The 17,458-nt window shown below is 42.5% G+C and overlaps 1 protein-coding gene across 4 annotated transcripts in view; it reads left to right on the top strand.

The window, feature by feature from the left end:
• The window catches only part of CASQ1 (calsequestrin 1), an 85,265-nt gene extending 71,607 nt beyond the window's left edge, over positions 1-13,658 (top strand). For all 4 annotated transcript variants that reach the window (XM_056544970.1, XM_056544969.1, XM_056544972.1 and 1 more), the window contains 4 exons: positions 5,047-5,101; positions 6,755-6,855; positions 8,678-8,752; positions 12,505-13,658. In XM_056544970.1, coding sequence (XP_056400945.1) covers positions 5,047-5,101; positions 6,755-6,855; positions 8,678-8,752; positions 12,505-12,741 — 468 coding nt within the window. In that variant the 3' untranslated portion in view covers positions 12,742-13,658. The remainder of the gene's footprint in view (positions 1-5,046; positions 5,102-6,754; positions 6,856-8,677; positions 8,753-12,504) is intronic.
• The last annotated feature ends 3,800 nt before the right edge of the window (positions 13,659-17,458 follow it).

The raw sequence follows: 17,458 nt of genomic DNA, 5'->3' as shown, positions 1-17,458 counted from the left end.
GCAAAACTACAACTTCCAGCATGTTGAACTATATAGTAGTATATAGCATAGGTCAGTGTTTTCCAACCAGGGGTGCCTCCAGCTGTTGCAAAACTACAACTCCCAGCATGCCCGGACAGCCAACGGCTGTCCGGGCATGCTGGGAGTTGTAGTTTTGCAACAGCTGGAGGCACCCCTGGTTGGAAAACACTGACCTATGCTATATACTACTATATAGTTCAACATGCTGGGAGTTGTAGTTTTGCAGCAGCTGGAGGCACCCCTGGTTGGGAAACACTGACCTATACTATATACTACTATATAGTCCAACATGCTGGGAGTTGTAGTTTTACAACAGCTGGAGGCACCCCTGGTTGGGAAACACTGACCTATACTATATACTACTATATAGTCCAACATGCTGGGAGTTGTAGTTTTACAACAGCTGGAGGCACCCCTGGTTGGGAAACACTGACCTATACTATATACTACTATATAGTCCAACATGCTGGGGGTTGTAGTTTTGTAACAGCTGGAGGCACCCCTGGTTGGAAAACACTGACCTATACTATATACTACTATATAGTCCAACATGCTGGGAGTTGTAGTTTTACAACAGCTGAAGGCCCCCCTGGTTGGGAAACACTGACCTATACTATATACTACTATATAGTCCAACATGCTTGGAGTTGTAGTTCTGCAACAGCTGGAGGCGCCCCTGGTTGGGAAACATTGTCCTATACTATATACTACTATATAGTCCAACATGCTGGGAGTTGTAGTTCTGCAACAGCTGGAGGCGCCCCTGGTTGGGAAACATTGTCCTATACTATATACTACTATATAGTCCAACATGCTGGGAGTTGTAGTTTTGCAACAGCTGGAGGCACCCCTGGTTGGGAAACACTGACCTATACTATATACTACTATATAGTCCAACATGCTTGGAGTTGTAGTTCTGCAACAGCTGGAGGCGCCCCTGGTTGGGAAACATTGTCCTATACTATATACTACTATATAGTCCAACATGCTGGGAGTTGTAGTTTTGCAACAGCTGGAGGCACCCCTGGTTGGGAAACATTGACCTATACTATATACTACTATATAGTCCAACATGCTGGGAGTTGTAGTTTTTGTTTGGGGCAGCTGCTGAGCCACAGGCTGTATCAGGGCATGCTGGGAGTTGTAGTTAGTAACTAACTGTAACTCCTGAATATAATAAAAAAAAAAAAAAGCGATCAAAAAGTCCCATCAAAACAAAAATGATCCTGTTAAAATCTACAGATCGGGGCGCAAAAAATGCCCCTCATACAGGCCCCGTATAAGGAGAAATAAAAAAGTTATAGGGGTCAGAATAGGACAAAATTCCCCCGCATATGTGTATCCTGTGATGTCACGCATATATAATTAATTATGCAAATTAGCATGGCCGGTATTTTTTATATATTTTTTTGCTCGGTGGCCACCCTAATACATAGTTACATTACATTGTGTCTTCTGTGACTTCATTAGAAGCCTTCGACTTTGTATGAAATCTATCAATATTTCGAGTCCCAGCTGATCTCCCTCATTAAACCTTCATGCCCTTATTAATGTGCACTATGTGGCGGTATGTACGGCATTCACACGGCCATGACTCACTGCGGCAGCGGAAAGTGGAATCTACGGCAGGAATCTCGGCTCTGTACACCACGACGTGTCTATTACAGAGATTAATATAAGGGATACAAAGCAGAACTAATGAAAGTAATAAGTAACAGATGTAACACGGCCGAGCGAGATATATACAAGGAGCAAGAGGGATTATTCATGGCCGGTAACTAAAGCTGGCCATAGATATAGCGAGCCCATGGCCATCCGTTATCAGTGACAAGACCCCCATTAATATATATATATATATATATATATATATATATGTCGTTTCTATATCTCTACTGGGTATAAATGGACTGGACAAGAAAAATCACATTTAAAGGGGTACTCACGTGGAAAACTTTTTTTTTTAAATCAACTGGTGCCAGAAAGTTAAACAGATTTGTAAATCACTTCTATTAAAAAATCTTAATCATTCCAGTACTTTTTAGCGGCTGTATGCCAAAGAGAAATCCAAAAAAGAAATGCATTTCCTCTGATGTCATGACCACAGTGCTCTCTGTTGACCTCTGCTGTCCATTTTAGGAACTGTCCAGGGCAGCATATGTTTGCTATGGGGATTTTCTCCTGCTCTGGACAGTTCCTAAAATGGACAGCAGAGGTCAGCAGAAAGCACTGTGGTCATGACATCAGAGGAAATGCATTTCTTTTTTGGATTTCTCTTTAGTATACAGCCCCTAAAAAGTACTGGAAGGATGAAGATTTTTTTTTAATAGAAGTGATTTACAAATCTGTTTAACTTTCTGGCACCAGTTGATTTAAAAAAAAAAAAAAAAAAAAAAAAAGTTTTCCATGGGAGTACCCCTTTAAATGGATTATTTACTAGGCCGCCGGGCCTTATGAACACAAGGTTGTTATACAAATGTCCGCCGGGGTGGGCCATTCACATAGGCATCACATTTAGTAATATCAGACCCCCAGACTAGTCTTCTTTATTCATTTCAAACTCTAGACCCCTTAAATATAGTCAGGACCCAGACCAAACCCCCTAAATATTAGGGAGGTGCAAAGTAAAAAGTAAGATGCTCAAGTAAAAAAAAAAAAAAAGGGCACAACACAACACAAAATAAGGGACCTCCGTCAGTCATGTCAGCTGAATAGGACCTGCATCACCCCATGGAAGTCCAAATCATTGAGGGCATTATAGAGCAGGTGCATTAAAGGGGTACTCCGGCCCTAAGACATCTTATCTCCTATCCAAAGGATAGGGGCTAAGATGTCTGGCCGGAGTATTGTGACGTCACGACTCTGCCCCCGTGTGACGTCACGCCCCGCCCCCGCTATGCAAGTCTATGGGAGGGGGCGTCACGCCCCCTCCCATAGACTTGCATAGTGGGGGTGGGGCTTGACGTCACACGGGGCGGAGTCGTGACATCACAACACTCCGGCCCCGTGGTCGGCACCCGGCAGTTTGTGAGCTGGCAGCGCGGCGTGCAGCTCAAAGAGGTGGGTGCCGAATGCAAGATTGCGGAGGTCCCTATTGGCGGGACCCCCGCGGTCAGACATCTTCTCCACTATTCTTTGGATAGGGGATAAGATGTCTTAGGACCGGAGTACCCCTTTAAAAGGGCAGGGGCTCAAGCCACCTTTTGGGCCTATATGTGCAAATCCCTGCTAAATATATTCAGATCTATGACCAGACCCCCTAAATATATTAAAACCCCCAGAACAGACCCCATAACTTTATTTAGACCCCCATATATGTCATATCAACCCAGCTACACCAGAACCCCCTATTTTAACCCCCTCAGCATCAAACTCCACTTGTGTGGGGATCCAAGTCACAAGGTTGTTACAGAGATGTCAAACGGGTTGAGCCTCTCACATGGCATCCCATATAGTAATATCAGACCCCAGACCAGTTTCCTATATCAACTTAAACACTGAACCTTCTAAATATAGTCAGACCCAATACTAGTCTTCTATATCAATTCAGAACCTAAACCCTCTAAATAAAGTCAGACCACAGACCAGTCTCCTATATCAATTTGAACCCTAAACCCTCTAAATATAGTCAGGCCACAGACCAGTCTCCTATATCAGTTTCAAACTCTGGGCCCTCTAAATATAGTCAGACCATCTACATATATTCGGATCCCCGAGCAGACCCCTAAATGTAATCAGACCCAAGACCAGACCCCCTAACTTTATTCAGACCCCCACATACATATCAACCGCCAACTACATCAGAACCCCTACATACAGCACGTCACCCCCCCCCCCCCCCACTACACCAGAACCCCTATTTTCACCCACTCAGCATCAAACGCCCCTTTCCCAGCACATTAGGCCCACAATAGGGGGAGTCGAGGCAAACCTGAGAGAGGTGACATGTTGGTTGTTAAAGCCTCTTTCAAGTCATAAAGATTATCCACATTCCATAATGTAAAAAGGTTTTTGGGGGTGCCATAGAGATACCAACAGCTTTCACAAAATGACTCTAGTGTCACGTCGGGCAAGGATAAAGTGCAGCCCTATTCTAGACCAAACCCTCTGTCCCTGCCTACTTGCGTACCCGCCCTACACGACGGGTCGAGAACCACGATGACAGCCCCTCCCTAATTACATGCAGGGACTGACAGAAAGTCAAAATAATAAACAACAAAAACGGACGAGGTCGGGAAATAGCTGGAAGCACACAACTAACAAAAATACAACTAAACACACAGAGAACTCGAAGTCAGGCTAGCTGGGTCAAACACTGGAGTGTACCGAAACACAATAGTTGAAGTGAGGTCAAGAGCCGAGCCAAATAAGAAACCAGAATTCAGAATACAGACCCAATAAACGCTAGTTACTAGAAGCAAGTTCTTTCACAGGCAACCAGGCATGGTGTGAGCTGGACTTATATCCAGCTCACAGGGGAAGCTCAGCCTGATTGCTGCTGCAGCCATAAGGCATAACCCAGCAACCAGGCTAAACAACATCTCAGGGAGAATTAACCCTTTGAGATGTTACATCTGATCAGAGGCTTTTAGTAGGTTCACATATCAGATTTCTTCACCCTTCTGTGACGCTAGAAGTTTTCCTCAAGCTTCTGAGACTCTCACTTAAACCTCTTCAGATCATAGGAGACCCACAACTCATTTCTTTGGGATGGGGGGCACTCCCTTTCTTTGAATCCATGAGAATCTTTATTGTGGTTTAAAGAGGTTGTCCAGGAATCAAAAACAGACCTGTTTTCTTTCAAGGACTGCTCCCTGTCTGTCTCCAGGTAGGGGGTGGTATTACAACTTGGCTCCATTCACTTCAATGGAACTGAGCTGCAGAACCACGCCCAACCTGGAGACAGACGGGGAGCGGTCTTTGAAAGAAATTATCTCTCTTTTTCAATTCCTGGATAACCCTTTTAAAACTTTTAAAAATGAGAAGTCTTCCCCGTATTAATTGCTCCTGCTCTTTTTCTCCTCCCAGGAAGATGATTTGAATGGAATCCACATTGTAGCTTTTGCAGAAGAGGACGATCCCGGTAAGTATTTTAAGGTTGCAAACGAAAAAATTTAGAGAAGATCACACCCAATTGTACTATTGTCCATTGTTTTTTAGATACCAAGTGGGCCAATAATGTTGTCTGCCACATATAGACCAAACATCTGTGTTTTTCAGAGGGATTAAAGGGGTACTCCACAATTTGTTCCGAACGCTGGGTGTGTCGTGATGTCACGGCCACACACCCTCACAACGTCACACCACGCCCCCTCAATGCAAGTCTATGGGAGGGGGTGTGATGGCTGTCATGCCCCCTCCCATAGTCTTGCATTGAGGGGGGCGTGGCATGACATCACAAGGACCGTGACATCACGACCCCCGCAGCTTGAACCCAGCGTTCGGGAAAAAAATATTCCGAATGCTGGGGCAGTGGAGTACCCCTTTAAAGGGGTACCCCAGTGAAAAACAATTTTTTTTTTAATCAACTAGTGCCACAAAGTTAAACAGATTTGTAAATTACTTCTATCTAAAAATCGTAATCCTTCCAGTATTTATTAGCTGCTGTATACTACAGAGAAAGTTGTATTTCTTTCTGGAATTCTTTTCTGTCTGACCACAGTGCTCTCTGCTGACACCTCTGTCCGTATCAGGAACTGTCCAGAGCAGGAGAGGTTTGCTATGGGGATTTGCTTGTACTCTGTACAGTTCCTTACATGGACAGAGGTGTCAGCAGAGAACACTGTGGTCAGACTGAAAATAACTCCAGAAAGAAATACAACTTCCTCTGCAGCATACAGCAGCTGATAAGTACTGGAAGGATTAATATTTTTAAATAGAAGTAATTAACAATTGTGTTTAACATTCTGGCACCGGTTGATTTAAAAAAAAATTTTTTTCCACCGGAGTACCTCTTTAAGGATAGGAAAACCTCAACAAGCTCTGGCTCCCTGTTGTGTGTTAGGCCACTTCAGTCAAGTATACGATCTAACAACTTTAACTATAGAACCTTCGCCATGAAGAATTTTTTTTTATGTTTCTGAGAAGATAGTCTTAAAGTAAAATTGGAAATTCCATTAATGACTACTTATATACTTTAAAGAACTTCATGGTTCTCCTTTCTTGGAATTTATTATATCAGTACCATTTACTAGCTATACTAAAGCTTTACTAAAATAACACGTTTTGTTTAATTTTTTTATGTTATGATAAAATATTAATATATAATATTATATTATATAAGATTATAATATTTTGTATAATATTGTTTTATATTGCAATATAATATTAAAATATAATATTATATACGATTATAATATTTTGTACAATCTTTTTTTTATATTACGATATACCGGTAATATTAAAATATAATATTATATAAGATTATAAAATATTTTGTACAATTTTTTTATATTACGATACACCGGTAATAATAAAATATAATATTATATAAGATTATAATATTTTGTACAATCTTTTTTTTATATTACGATATACCGGTAATATTAAAATATAATATTATATAAGATTATAATATTTTGTATAATATTTTTTTATATTGCAATTTAATATTAAAATACAATATTATATAAGATTATAATATTTTGTACAATCTTTTTTTATATTACGATATACCGGTAATATTAAAATATAATATTATATACGATTATAATATTTTGTATCATCTTTTTTTCAGATGGTTATGAATTCCTGGAAATCATCAAAGAGGTTGCAGAAGACAATACAGATAACCCAGACCTCAGCATTATCTGGATTGACCCTGAGGACTTCCCATTGGTAAGATAACCTCTGCATTTTGATATAAATACTGGCTTAATGGACAGAAGTGTCTTATCTGCTTAGAATTTAGAATTTTCCCGTCAAATAAAAATAACAAATAATAACATTAAAAAAAAATTAAATTTATAATTTAATCACATTTTTTTATTTTAAAGGGGTACTTCAATGGAAAACAATTTTTTTTTTGATCGACTGGTGCCAAAAAGTTAAACAAATCTGTAAATTACTTCTATTTAAAAATCTTAATCCTTCCAGTACTTATCAGTTGCTGTATGCTCCAGAGGAAGTTCTTTTCTTTCTGAATTTCCTTTCTGTCTGACCACAGTGCTCTCTGCTGACACCTCTGTCCATATCAAGAAAGGTCCAGAACAGGAGCAAATCCCCATAGAAAACCTCTCCTGCTCTGGACAGTTCCTGACATGGACAGAGGTGTCAGCAGAGAGCAATGTGGTCAGACTAACTGGAAAGAAATTCAAAAAGAAAAGAACTTCCTCTGTAGTATACAGCAGCTGATAAGTACTGGAAGGATTAAGATTTTTAAATAGAACTAATTTACAAATCTGTTTAATTTTCTGGCACCAGTTGATTTAAAAATAAATGTTACCACTTTAATGGACAGAGGTGTCTTATCTGCTTAGAATTTAGAATTTTCCCTGTCGAATAAAAATTGCATAAAGCATTTGAAAGTTTACAAATTTTATAAAATTTTTGGAATTTAAACCAAATAAAAAATGAAAAATGGAAATTGAGGCTCAGGGTCAATGAATATTGGATGATGATATGTTTATTTTAATAAAATATATATGATAATTAAAGTGTGTGCCGAACCTCACAGGGCCCTTGTGGGTCGGCAAATTCACAATAAAAATTCACAATAAATATACAAATATAATACGGCAATTGTAACTAATATCAACAGGTATTAGTAAAATTCATAAAAATGTAAAAAATATGAGTGTCCACAGTATCCGATAAAACAGCCAAAATTATCCACAGTGTCCGATAAATCAGTTAAAATTATCCACAGTGTCCGATAAGCCAGCCGAAAAAATTGAGATATTTTTGAGAAATTGATCTAATAGTTCAGATGGTGGGTACTAGAGATGAGCGAATTTACAGTAAATTCGATTCGTCACAAACTTCTCGGCTCAGCAGTTGATGACTTTATCCTGCATAAATTAGTTCAGCTTTCAGGTGCTCCCGTGGGCTGGAAAAGGTGGATACAGTCCTAGGAGACTCTTTCCTAGGACTGTATCCACCTTTTCCAGCCCACCGGAGCACCTGAAAGCTGAACTAATTTATGCAGGATAAGTCATCAACTGCAGAGCCGAGAAGTTCGTGACGAATCGAATTTACTGTAAGTTCGCTCATCTCTAGTGGGTACCATGAAAATAAAGTGCATATTAATCTCTTAGTAGTTTTGTTCAAATGAATCCCCTTGTATATGAATATTTGTAATCCGATGTATAAGTTATAATAAAAAATGAAGTGTAGGATTTGTAGTTCCCACTGGCTCTGTACTGGGAAGGTGACAGTATCTTTTACAGGCCATAATCTCATTGCCTGGCTCACAAGGATTGGGAACGGGTATATAACAAAGGCTGTATTTTAGTTAAATAGTATGCAGTCTAAGATGGCTGCACACTCGGAATAGCTGAACAGCGTGTCCTTGGCGTTCTTGGCACCATCAGCGCATCTTCCGAATGTGGGAACACGGTGACTGGGTGCAGGAATAGTAAAGAGATGAGAATTAGAAGGGACGTGTGGAGAATTGGATCTGCGAGCACCCTTTATTCAATTCCTTCCTTTTGTTTTTTAGTTGATTCCCTACTGGGAGGAGAAGTTTGGCATTGACCTGTCTCGCCCTCATATCGGTGTGGTGAATGTGACAGATGTAAGTAAGACACAACCGCTACTGTAATACATGTTTTGTGTACTTGAAAGGTTTCGTCTCGTCTTGCTGTAAAGCTTCACATGGAGATGTCCAGATTATAGGGAAAGCGCAAGGGGCTTAGAACCAACCCTTTAGTGGCCCTACAAGGTTCCCTGCTCACGATGGGTCATAAAAGTCCACCAGATTGAGGGACACAGATCCCTGGTGGCCACAATGTTACTTTCACTTTCAGTCTACTTGGTGGTCGCCATCATCATGTCCATTTACAAGAAGTTACAGATAGTCCGGATCACAGACTGGAAGAAGATCTACACGTCAAGGCCACCTATTTAGAGTGGGTCCCTAACCTAACACTGGCGTAGCGCCGGGTGGCGACTACTGCCTCCATGACACCATGCCCACAGGGGGAACGACCCAGTGGCCAGGCAGCCCCACTGCTGCCCGACCAAGCCTCTGGCTCCGGGCCACACCACCCAACAGACAAAGCATCACAGAAACAATGGCCGCCACAAAGCACCACACCAGTGTGACTATATAGGTAGCATTGACGCTGCTTATCTCTGGAACCCCTACCGCTAAGGAAAAATGGGGTTTCTGGATTCATGTTCGGCAATCCTATCCACAAAAAAGAGGTGGAGAGGTGGTTAAAGGGGTACTCCGCTGCTCAGTGTTTGGAACAAACTGTTCCGAACACTGGAGTCGGCACCGGGAGCTCGTGACGTCATAGCCACGGCCCGCCCCTTCAATGCAAGTCTATGGGAGGGGGCGTGACGGCAGTCACGCCCCCTTCCGTAGACTTGTATTGAGGGGGCGGGGTGTGACGTCATGAGGGGGTGGGTCTATGATGTCACGAGCTCCCGGTGCGAGCTCCAGCGTTCGGAACAGTTTGAAAGGGTCATCTTTCCTGTATTTGGAATCAGGTTTGGTCTGGTTCCTAGAATTGTTATGGGGAACATTTTTTGCCCAAGAGTGTCCACAAACCTTAAAGGGGTACTCTGGTGGAAAACATTTTTTTCAAATCAACTGGTGCCAGGAAGTTCTACAGATTTGTAAATTACTTCTATTTAAAAATCTTAATCCTTCCAGTACTTATTAGTAATTTACAAATCTGTGTAATGTTCTGGCACCAGTTGATTTAAAAGAAAAAAATTTCACCGGAGTACCCCTTTAAATCCTTGTATCTATTGAACTAGCTCATCTGTGATTCACTGCTATAAACATTGTGCTGCTTATTCGTGTGTTCTTTTTCAGCAACCAGTCCCCCCCACCAGTCCCATCCTTTAACATCTCTGTTTGGTTTGGCCTACAGCGTCCGGCATGTATAAATGCACCTCTTAAGGCTTTTGTTCCACCTGCCTTCATGACTTCCATCTTGGCTGTCTATTATCCCGATCCCACATTGTGTCCTTTCTGTGGAACATAATTGCTGCTTTCTGCTGCCGCTTCCCGTAATGTTGTGAGTGGCAGTGCGGCACGCTGAGGTCTGCTCGTAATCTTCAGATGGCACAGCTGTGCTATTCAACAATCTGACAGTGGTCGGTGGACTTACGTGTTCACGCTGAGCCTAAGCCGAAGATGTTATCGTAAACGTATGCGTAAAACCTCAATGTCGTATCCTATGTCCCCAACCAAACCTAGACTATCCCTACTGAAAAGCCTTAAAGGGGTAGTCTGGTGAAAAACTTTTTTTTTTTCTAATGATTTGGTGCCAAAAAGTTAAACAGATTTGTAAATTACTCTATTTAAAAATCTTAATCCTTCCAGTACTTATCAGCTGCTGTATGCTACAGAGGAAATTCTGTTCTTTTTTCATTTCTTTTTTGTCTTGTCCACAGTGCTCTCTGCTGACACCTCTGTCTGTGTCAGGAACTGTCCAGAGCTGCATAGGGTTCCTATGGGGATTTTCTCCTGCTCTGGACAGTTCCTGATACGGGCATCAGGTGTCAGCAGAGAGCACTGTGGACAAGACAAAAAAAAAATTCAAAAAGAACAGAATTTCCTCTGTAGCATACAGCTGCTAAAAAGTACTGGAAGGTAAAGATTTTTTAATAGTTGTATAGTTCTTTCCAGTCTGACCACAGTGATCTCTGCTGCCACCTCTGTCCATGTCAGGAACTGTCCAAAGCAGGAGAGGTTTGCTATGAGGATTTGTTCCTGCTCTGGACAGTTCCTGAAACGGACAGAGAGCACTGTGGTCAGACTGAAAAGAACTACACAACTTCCTGTGGAACATACAGCAGCTGTTAAGTACTGGAAGGATTAAGATTTTTAAATAGAAGTAATATACAAATCTGTGTAACTTTCTGGAGCCGGTTGATGAGAAAAAAATAGTTTAATAACTAACTTTAATAATTAAATCAATTTCCTTTAAAACTGACCAAAGATAGTGAAATGTTTCACCACAATGCGCCTAGGTGGACTCTCACCTTAAAGGGGTACTCCAGTGGAAAACATTTTTTTTTTCATATCAACTGGCTCCAGAAAGTTAAACAGATTTGTAAATTACTTCTATTAAAAAATCTGAATCCTTCCAGTACTTATCAGTTGCTGTATGTTCCACAGGAAGTTGTGTAGTTCTTTTCAGTGTGACCACAGTGCTCTCTGCTGACACCTCTGTCTGTGTCAGGAACTGTCCAGAGAAGAAGCAAATGCCCATAGCAAACCTCTCCTGCTCTGGACAGTTCCTGACACGGACAGAGAGCACTGTGGTCAGACTAAAAAGAACAACTCAACTTCCTGTGGAGCGTACAGCAGCTGATAAGTACTGGAAGGATTAAGATTTTTTAATAGATGTAATTTACAAATCTGTTTAACTTTCTGGCACCAGTTGATTTGAAAAAGAAAATCTCACTGGAGTACCCCTTTAAAACCCCCCTTGGGTACGTGCGTATCACCCCTCAAGGGGTAGCTGATGGAACAGAACAGAGTACCCCTTTAATGCATTTATGTGAATGACACTGTGTGATTAGGGTCGCCACCTTTCTTGCAAAAAAATAAATAAATACCTGCTATGCTAATTTACATAATTCATGATATATGCGTGACATCACAGGAAGCTCCGCCCACATCCAGACATGTGTCACGTACCAGCCCAGTGTCGGCAAATTAACACCTCACCCTCTGGAGTCTGGCAGTGAGGTCCACAGCAGGGGGCAGAGGTGGATTGACAACTCATGGGGACCCCGAGAAAGAGCGGATGATAGGGGGCCGCTAGGGTTGCTATCTTTCTTGCCCCAAAAATACCTGCCATTCTAATTTGCATAATTACTTATATATGCGTGACATCCCATCAATCCCCCCCCGATCCCCCTGTGCTATAATCATTCCAGTTGATTCCCCCGTGCCATACTCTTTTACTCATTTCAATTGATCCCCTTCCTGAACCCTGTATCGTGACCATTCCCCCCCCCCCCTCCCACCGATCGCCCTGTACCATAACCATTTAACTATGGTTAAAAAATGCCGGCTTTTGCATATTTTTACTTCAAAATAACCAGCAGAGGCATGAAAATACCAGCTGTGGGTGGCAACCATATGTGTGATGCCTAATTTCACCTGTGGGGGCACTGCAGAGAAATACTTACAGGTTTCCTGACAGATGATCACTGGGGAGTACCAGCAGAGAGGACAAGTGTAGATGTCCAAAAGGGACAACTTTGTAAACATTTTTGGTTTATTTTGCAAAAAAAAAAAAGATAGCAAAATTAGATTGTTGGACTGTTTTGAGATTTAACAAGAACTTTCTCCTATAGGCCGATAGTGTTTGGATGGACATGGATGATGAAGAAGACCTGCCTACAGTAGATGAACTGGAAGACTGGATTGAAGATGTTCTGGATGGAGATATCAATACTGAAGATGACGACGACGACGATGACGACGACGACGATGATGATGATGATGACGACGACGATGATGATGACGACGATGACGATGATGATGACGACGATGATGACGATGATGACGACGATGATGATGACGATGACTAAACAGTCATTGATTAAGTCGTTAGCATCTAACTATGTTATACATATGTTATTCACACGACAAAAAATCTAATTTTAGTAACAACATATTTTTATATGAATTCTCGGAAGCCAATTGAGCTTCACATTGATCACATCTACTTCAAATCACACAAATCTACAACAAATATGGTTCACCCAAGGCTGTGGGCAAAGGGCATCTCTTAAGATATCTTCTATAATCAACCAGGGCCACCCAAAAATGTAAATTTTATGACTACATGATGACTATGTCCCTTGTGTACTCTCGTAGATAACCACCTAAAGCTCACAGAAATATAAGTAACCCCGTATTAAAGAGAACTCATCAAAAGGACAGACTCCATTTCTGCAATTTCAATGCCAAACTAGTGGGCATGGCTGTGCCATGGTCGCCTGTCGTGCCAATCAAAGGGTTAAATACTCCAACTCCATTAAAATGTGCCAGGTCTAACGGGAAGATGGCTCTATGATGCTTTTTACCTATGCTAAATGGTTAAGAGGGTTTACAAAAAGACCGGCTGAATTCAATAGCTGTTTTTTAATCCCGACTGGCACTTTAAGTGTGGGCGAGACTGCATTGTTGTAGCCACAAAATTAGCGCTATTAGGGTATCTGTATGTTGTCCTAATGAAAGAAGTCTGTCCTAGTGATGAATCCTTATCTCATATCACAGGAGACATAAAAAAATATATATTTCATATCGGCCTCCCATACTATACAACTACCCCTGTCTCCTGTGCGGACAGAAATTTGGACATTTTGCATTTTGATGTTTATATGGAACGGAATCCTGTCTATAAATGTATGCATCACTGTCAAGGTCTTAAAAGTTCTCTACTGTGACCTCTGTGGAAAGAAAATAATTCCCACTATTCGGAAAAAAAGAAAAATGATAACACCCAAAAACTTGTGCGTTTCTTTCTTGGGTATTGATGGTTGCGGTGGTTGGAGGGTTGTAGAAGGCCTCAAAGGCTACAGCTCAGAAGGCCTCGAAGGCTACAGCTCAGAAGGCCTCGAAGGCTACAGCTCAGAGGCTACAGACAGTGGTTTTGGGCGATCAACGCCCTTCTTCTGGCCTCGAAGAACCGCTGGTTGTAGCCTCTGAGCCCCCCTTGCATACTCAACGTCTCCCTTGTGACACCCAAAAAACGTGTTTGTGTCTTTCTTGAGTATTGAGGGTTGTAGTGGTTGTAGAAGGCCTAGAAGCTACAGCTTAGAAGGCTACAGCCGACAGTTTCGTGCGATTGACACACTTCTTCCGGAAGTGTGTCAATCGCACAAAACTGCGGGCTGTAGCCCCTGAGCCCCCGTGCATACTCAGCGTATCCCTTGTGACACCCAAAAAACTTGTGCGTGTCTTTCTTGGGTATTGAGGGTTGTAGTGTTTGTACGGTTGTAGAAGGCTTTGAAGGCCTCGAAGGTTACAGCTCAGAAGGCCTTAAAGGCTACAGCTCAGAAGGTCTTGAAGGCTACAGTTCAGAGGCTACAGCAAGTGGTTTCGTGTGATGGACGCACTTCTACCGGCCTCAAAGGCTACAGCTCAGAAGGCCTCGAAGGCTACAGCTCAAAAGGCCTAGAAGGCTACAGCTCAGAGGCTACAGCTGGCGGTTTCGTGTGATTGACGCACTTCTTCCAGCCTCAAAGGCTACAGCTCAAAGGCCTGGAAGGCTACAAGCTCAGAAGGCCTGGAAGGCTACAGCTCAGAAGGCCTGGAAGGCTACAGCTCAGAGGCTACAGACGGCAGTTTTGTGCGATTGACACACTTCTTCCGGCCTTGAAGAGGCCAGAAGAAGTGCGTCAATCGCTGTAGCCTCTGAGCCCCCCATGCATACTCAGCGTCTCCCTTGTGACACCCAAAAAACTTGTGTGTGTGTCTTTCTTGGGTATTGAGGCTTGTAGTGGTTGTTGGGTTGTAGAAGGCCTCGAAGGCTACAGCTCAGAGGCTACAGCCAGTGGTTTTGTGCAATTGATGCACTTCTTCCGGCCCCTTCGAGCCTGTGTAGGGGAAGAGTGGTACAGTTGCCCATAGCAACCAATCAGATTGCTTCTTTCATTTTTAAAGAGGCCTGTGAAAAATGAAAGTAGCGATCTGATTGGTTGCTATGGGCAACTGTAGCACTCTTCCCCTACACAGGTTTTGATAAATCCCCCACATAATCCTCATATTCGGACCAAGCTGTTCCTTCAAGCTACAACGCTATCTGCTATTGTGTTTTCTACACATTTGGCATTAGACACCAATACGTACACATATGAATTGCGTAGGACTAATAAGATAGTAGAATCATTGGATTCCGTGCCAGCACAGATGCCAGGGTAATGACTAATGGAAGCTGGTCCATTTTCTCATATTTAGTATTATAGTATGTGAGTAGGATTAGTACAATATTAGAAGTACAAGTATTCAGTATTAAAGGGGTACTCCGCCCCTAGACATGTTATTCCCTATCCAAAGGATAGGGGATAACATGTCTGATCGTAGGGGGTCTGGCTACTGAGACCCCCCGCGATCTCTGGCCCGGCACTACAGCGTTCAAGAACACGGAAGCCTGGGGCACGCCCCCTCTATTCATGTCTATGGGAGAGTGTGTGGTGGCTCCTACCATAGACATGAATAGAGGAGGTGTGGTGGCGAAGTTCCCTCCATGTACCAGATGACTGGGGTGCCAGCGGTGGAGATCGTAAGGGTCCCCAACAGCCGAACTCCCGTGATCAGACATGTTATCCGCTACTCTTTGGATAGGGGATAACATGGCTGGCGGCGGAGTACCTCTTTAAGGAGAGCTCCACCATAAAATGCTGCTTTGGGTGACGTTCTCTGTGAATGATGACCTAAGAGATCTCCATAGCTAGGATAGATATGGGGGGAGATTTATCAAAACCTGTCCAGAGGAAAAGTTGCCCAAAGCAACTAATCAGATCAAAATGAAAGTGAAAGAAGCGATCTGATCGGTTGTTATGGGCAACTGGGCAACTTTATCTCTGGACAGGTTTTGATAAATCTCCCCCATGGTGTGTGATACCTCCATGGACTGGAATAAGAAGTGACTGGAATAGTCATTCATCCTGTTCCCTAATACAGTTTGACTCCTGTATCATATAGAATTACACGAGTTCTATAAATGACACATAACTATAGGTGGGGTCCTGGTACAGGTTTTGACTTTCAAGATGGCTTCCATAATTTGACAATAATCTGACAATTTTAGTATCAAACAGAACAAAGTTATTTAAACCACAGATAGCAACAAACAATGCAAATTATCTAGGGTGCAACCCAGTATCAAAAGTTAGCAGGAAGCAATACATAAAATATTGTCCGGAGAGATTAGAAATAATGGAGCACTCACCCAGTTCGAAGTCTTGCAAGAGGCGGGCACCTAACAGGCAAAAGGCCGGTTGACAGGGACAATGAAATGAGGAGACCTCTCTCAGCAGTGCCACGATAGACTCTCATCTCTGATGAAGGAAAGCGTTACTTTCCGAAATGCGTTAGATGCATTTTGGCCTTGCGCTCTCCCTGTAGTAGTGATGTCACTCGCAGCACCAGCAGTACAGCAAGCCGGTGAGACGCCACCGGCCGGGGCAGATCTCCCGGCTAATAGGCTGACTGGAACCACGGACTTCTGAAAACGACTCCAAGCACAAAAAGCAAGTACAACGGGACAAGCTCCATAATATCAAGGACGCGGACTTACAGCTTAGTGGGATTTTTAAGTGGAGACAAGAACTTCCCTCTGGGCAGAGATTCTGAGTACACTCCCCATCAGGATTTTAGTAAGTGAGCCTCGATTACTATTTGTAGTTTTTATTATTAGAGCGCCGATACACATTTATATATATTGTATACAGACTCCCAAAATTGTTTAACAATGGGGCAGCCCCACCAGGTATGGAACATAGCACCCTGTAGAGAACAACCCCGAAAACAGAGGGGGGAGGAGGGAAACATAGCATGTATCGGGAGGGTACATAATAAGCTCTGTGTAGCACCTTCAAGGAGGTCTCTGTTAAAGGGGTACTCCGGTGGAAAACATTTTTTTAAATCAACTGGTGCCAGAAAGAAACAAATTTGTAAATTACTTCTATTAAAAAATCTTTACCCTTCCAGTACTTATTAGCAGCTGTATGCTACCGATAAAATTATTTTCTTTTTTAATTTCTTTTTTGTCTTGCCCACAGTGCTCTCTGCTGACACCTGATGCCCGTATCAGGAACTGTCCAGAGCAGGAGAAAATCCCCATAGTTAACCTATGCTGCTCTGGACAGTTCCTGACATGGACAGAGGTGTCAGCAGAGAGCATTGTGGACAAGACAAAAAAGAAATAAAAAAAGAACAGGATTTCCTCTGTAGCATACAGCTGCTAATAAGTACTGAAAGGATTAAGATTTTTAAATAGAAGTGATTTACAAATCTGTTTAGCATTCTGGAACAGCTGCAATGACGTCACGATCTTCCGTCCCCGTGGTCGGGAGGAATTAACCTGAGATCCTCCAGCACTTCCGGAAGCAGTTACAGGTTGGTGCTGCTTGCTATATTGCGGGGGTCCCCAGCGGCTGGACCCCGGCGATCTGACACCTTATACCCTATCCTTGGGATAGGGGATAAGATGTCTAGGGGCGGAGTGCCCCTTTAAGGCCAGAAGCTATTGAAATAAGTTTCCTCCGAATATGGGCCACCCATACCGAAATAGGGTCG

The sequence above is a fragment of the Hyla sarda genome, chromosome 11 (assembly GCF_029499605.1).
Source record: "Hyla sarda isolate aHylSar1 chromosome 11, aHylSar1.hap1, whole genome shotgun sequence".
In the NCBI taxonomy this organism is placed as follows: Eukaryota; Metazoa; Chordata; class Amphibia; order Anura; family Hylidae; genus Hyla; species Hyla sarda.
The sequence above is the reverse complement of the archived record's forward strand: the minus strand, read 5'-3'. Positions and strand labels throughout refer to the sequence as shown.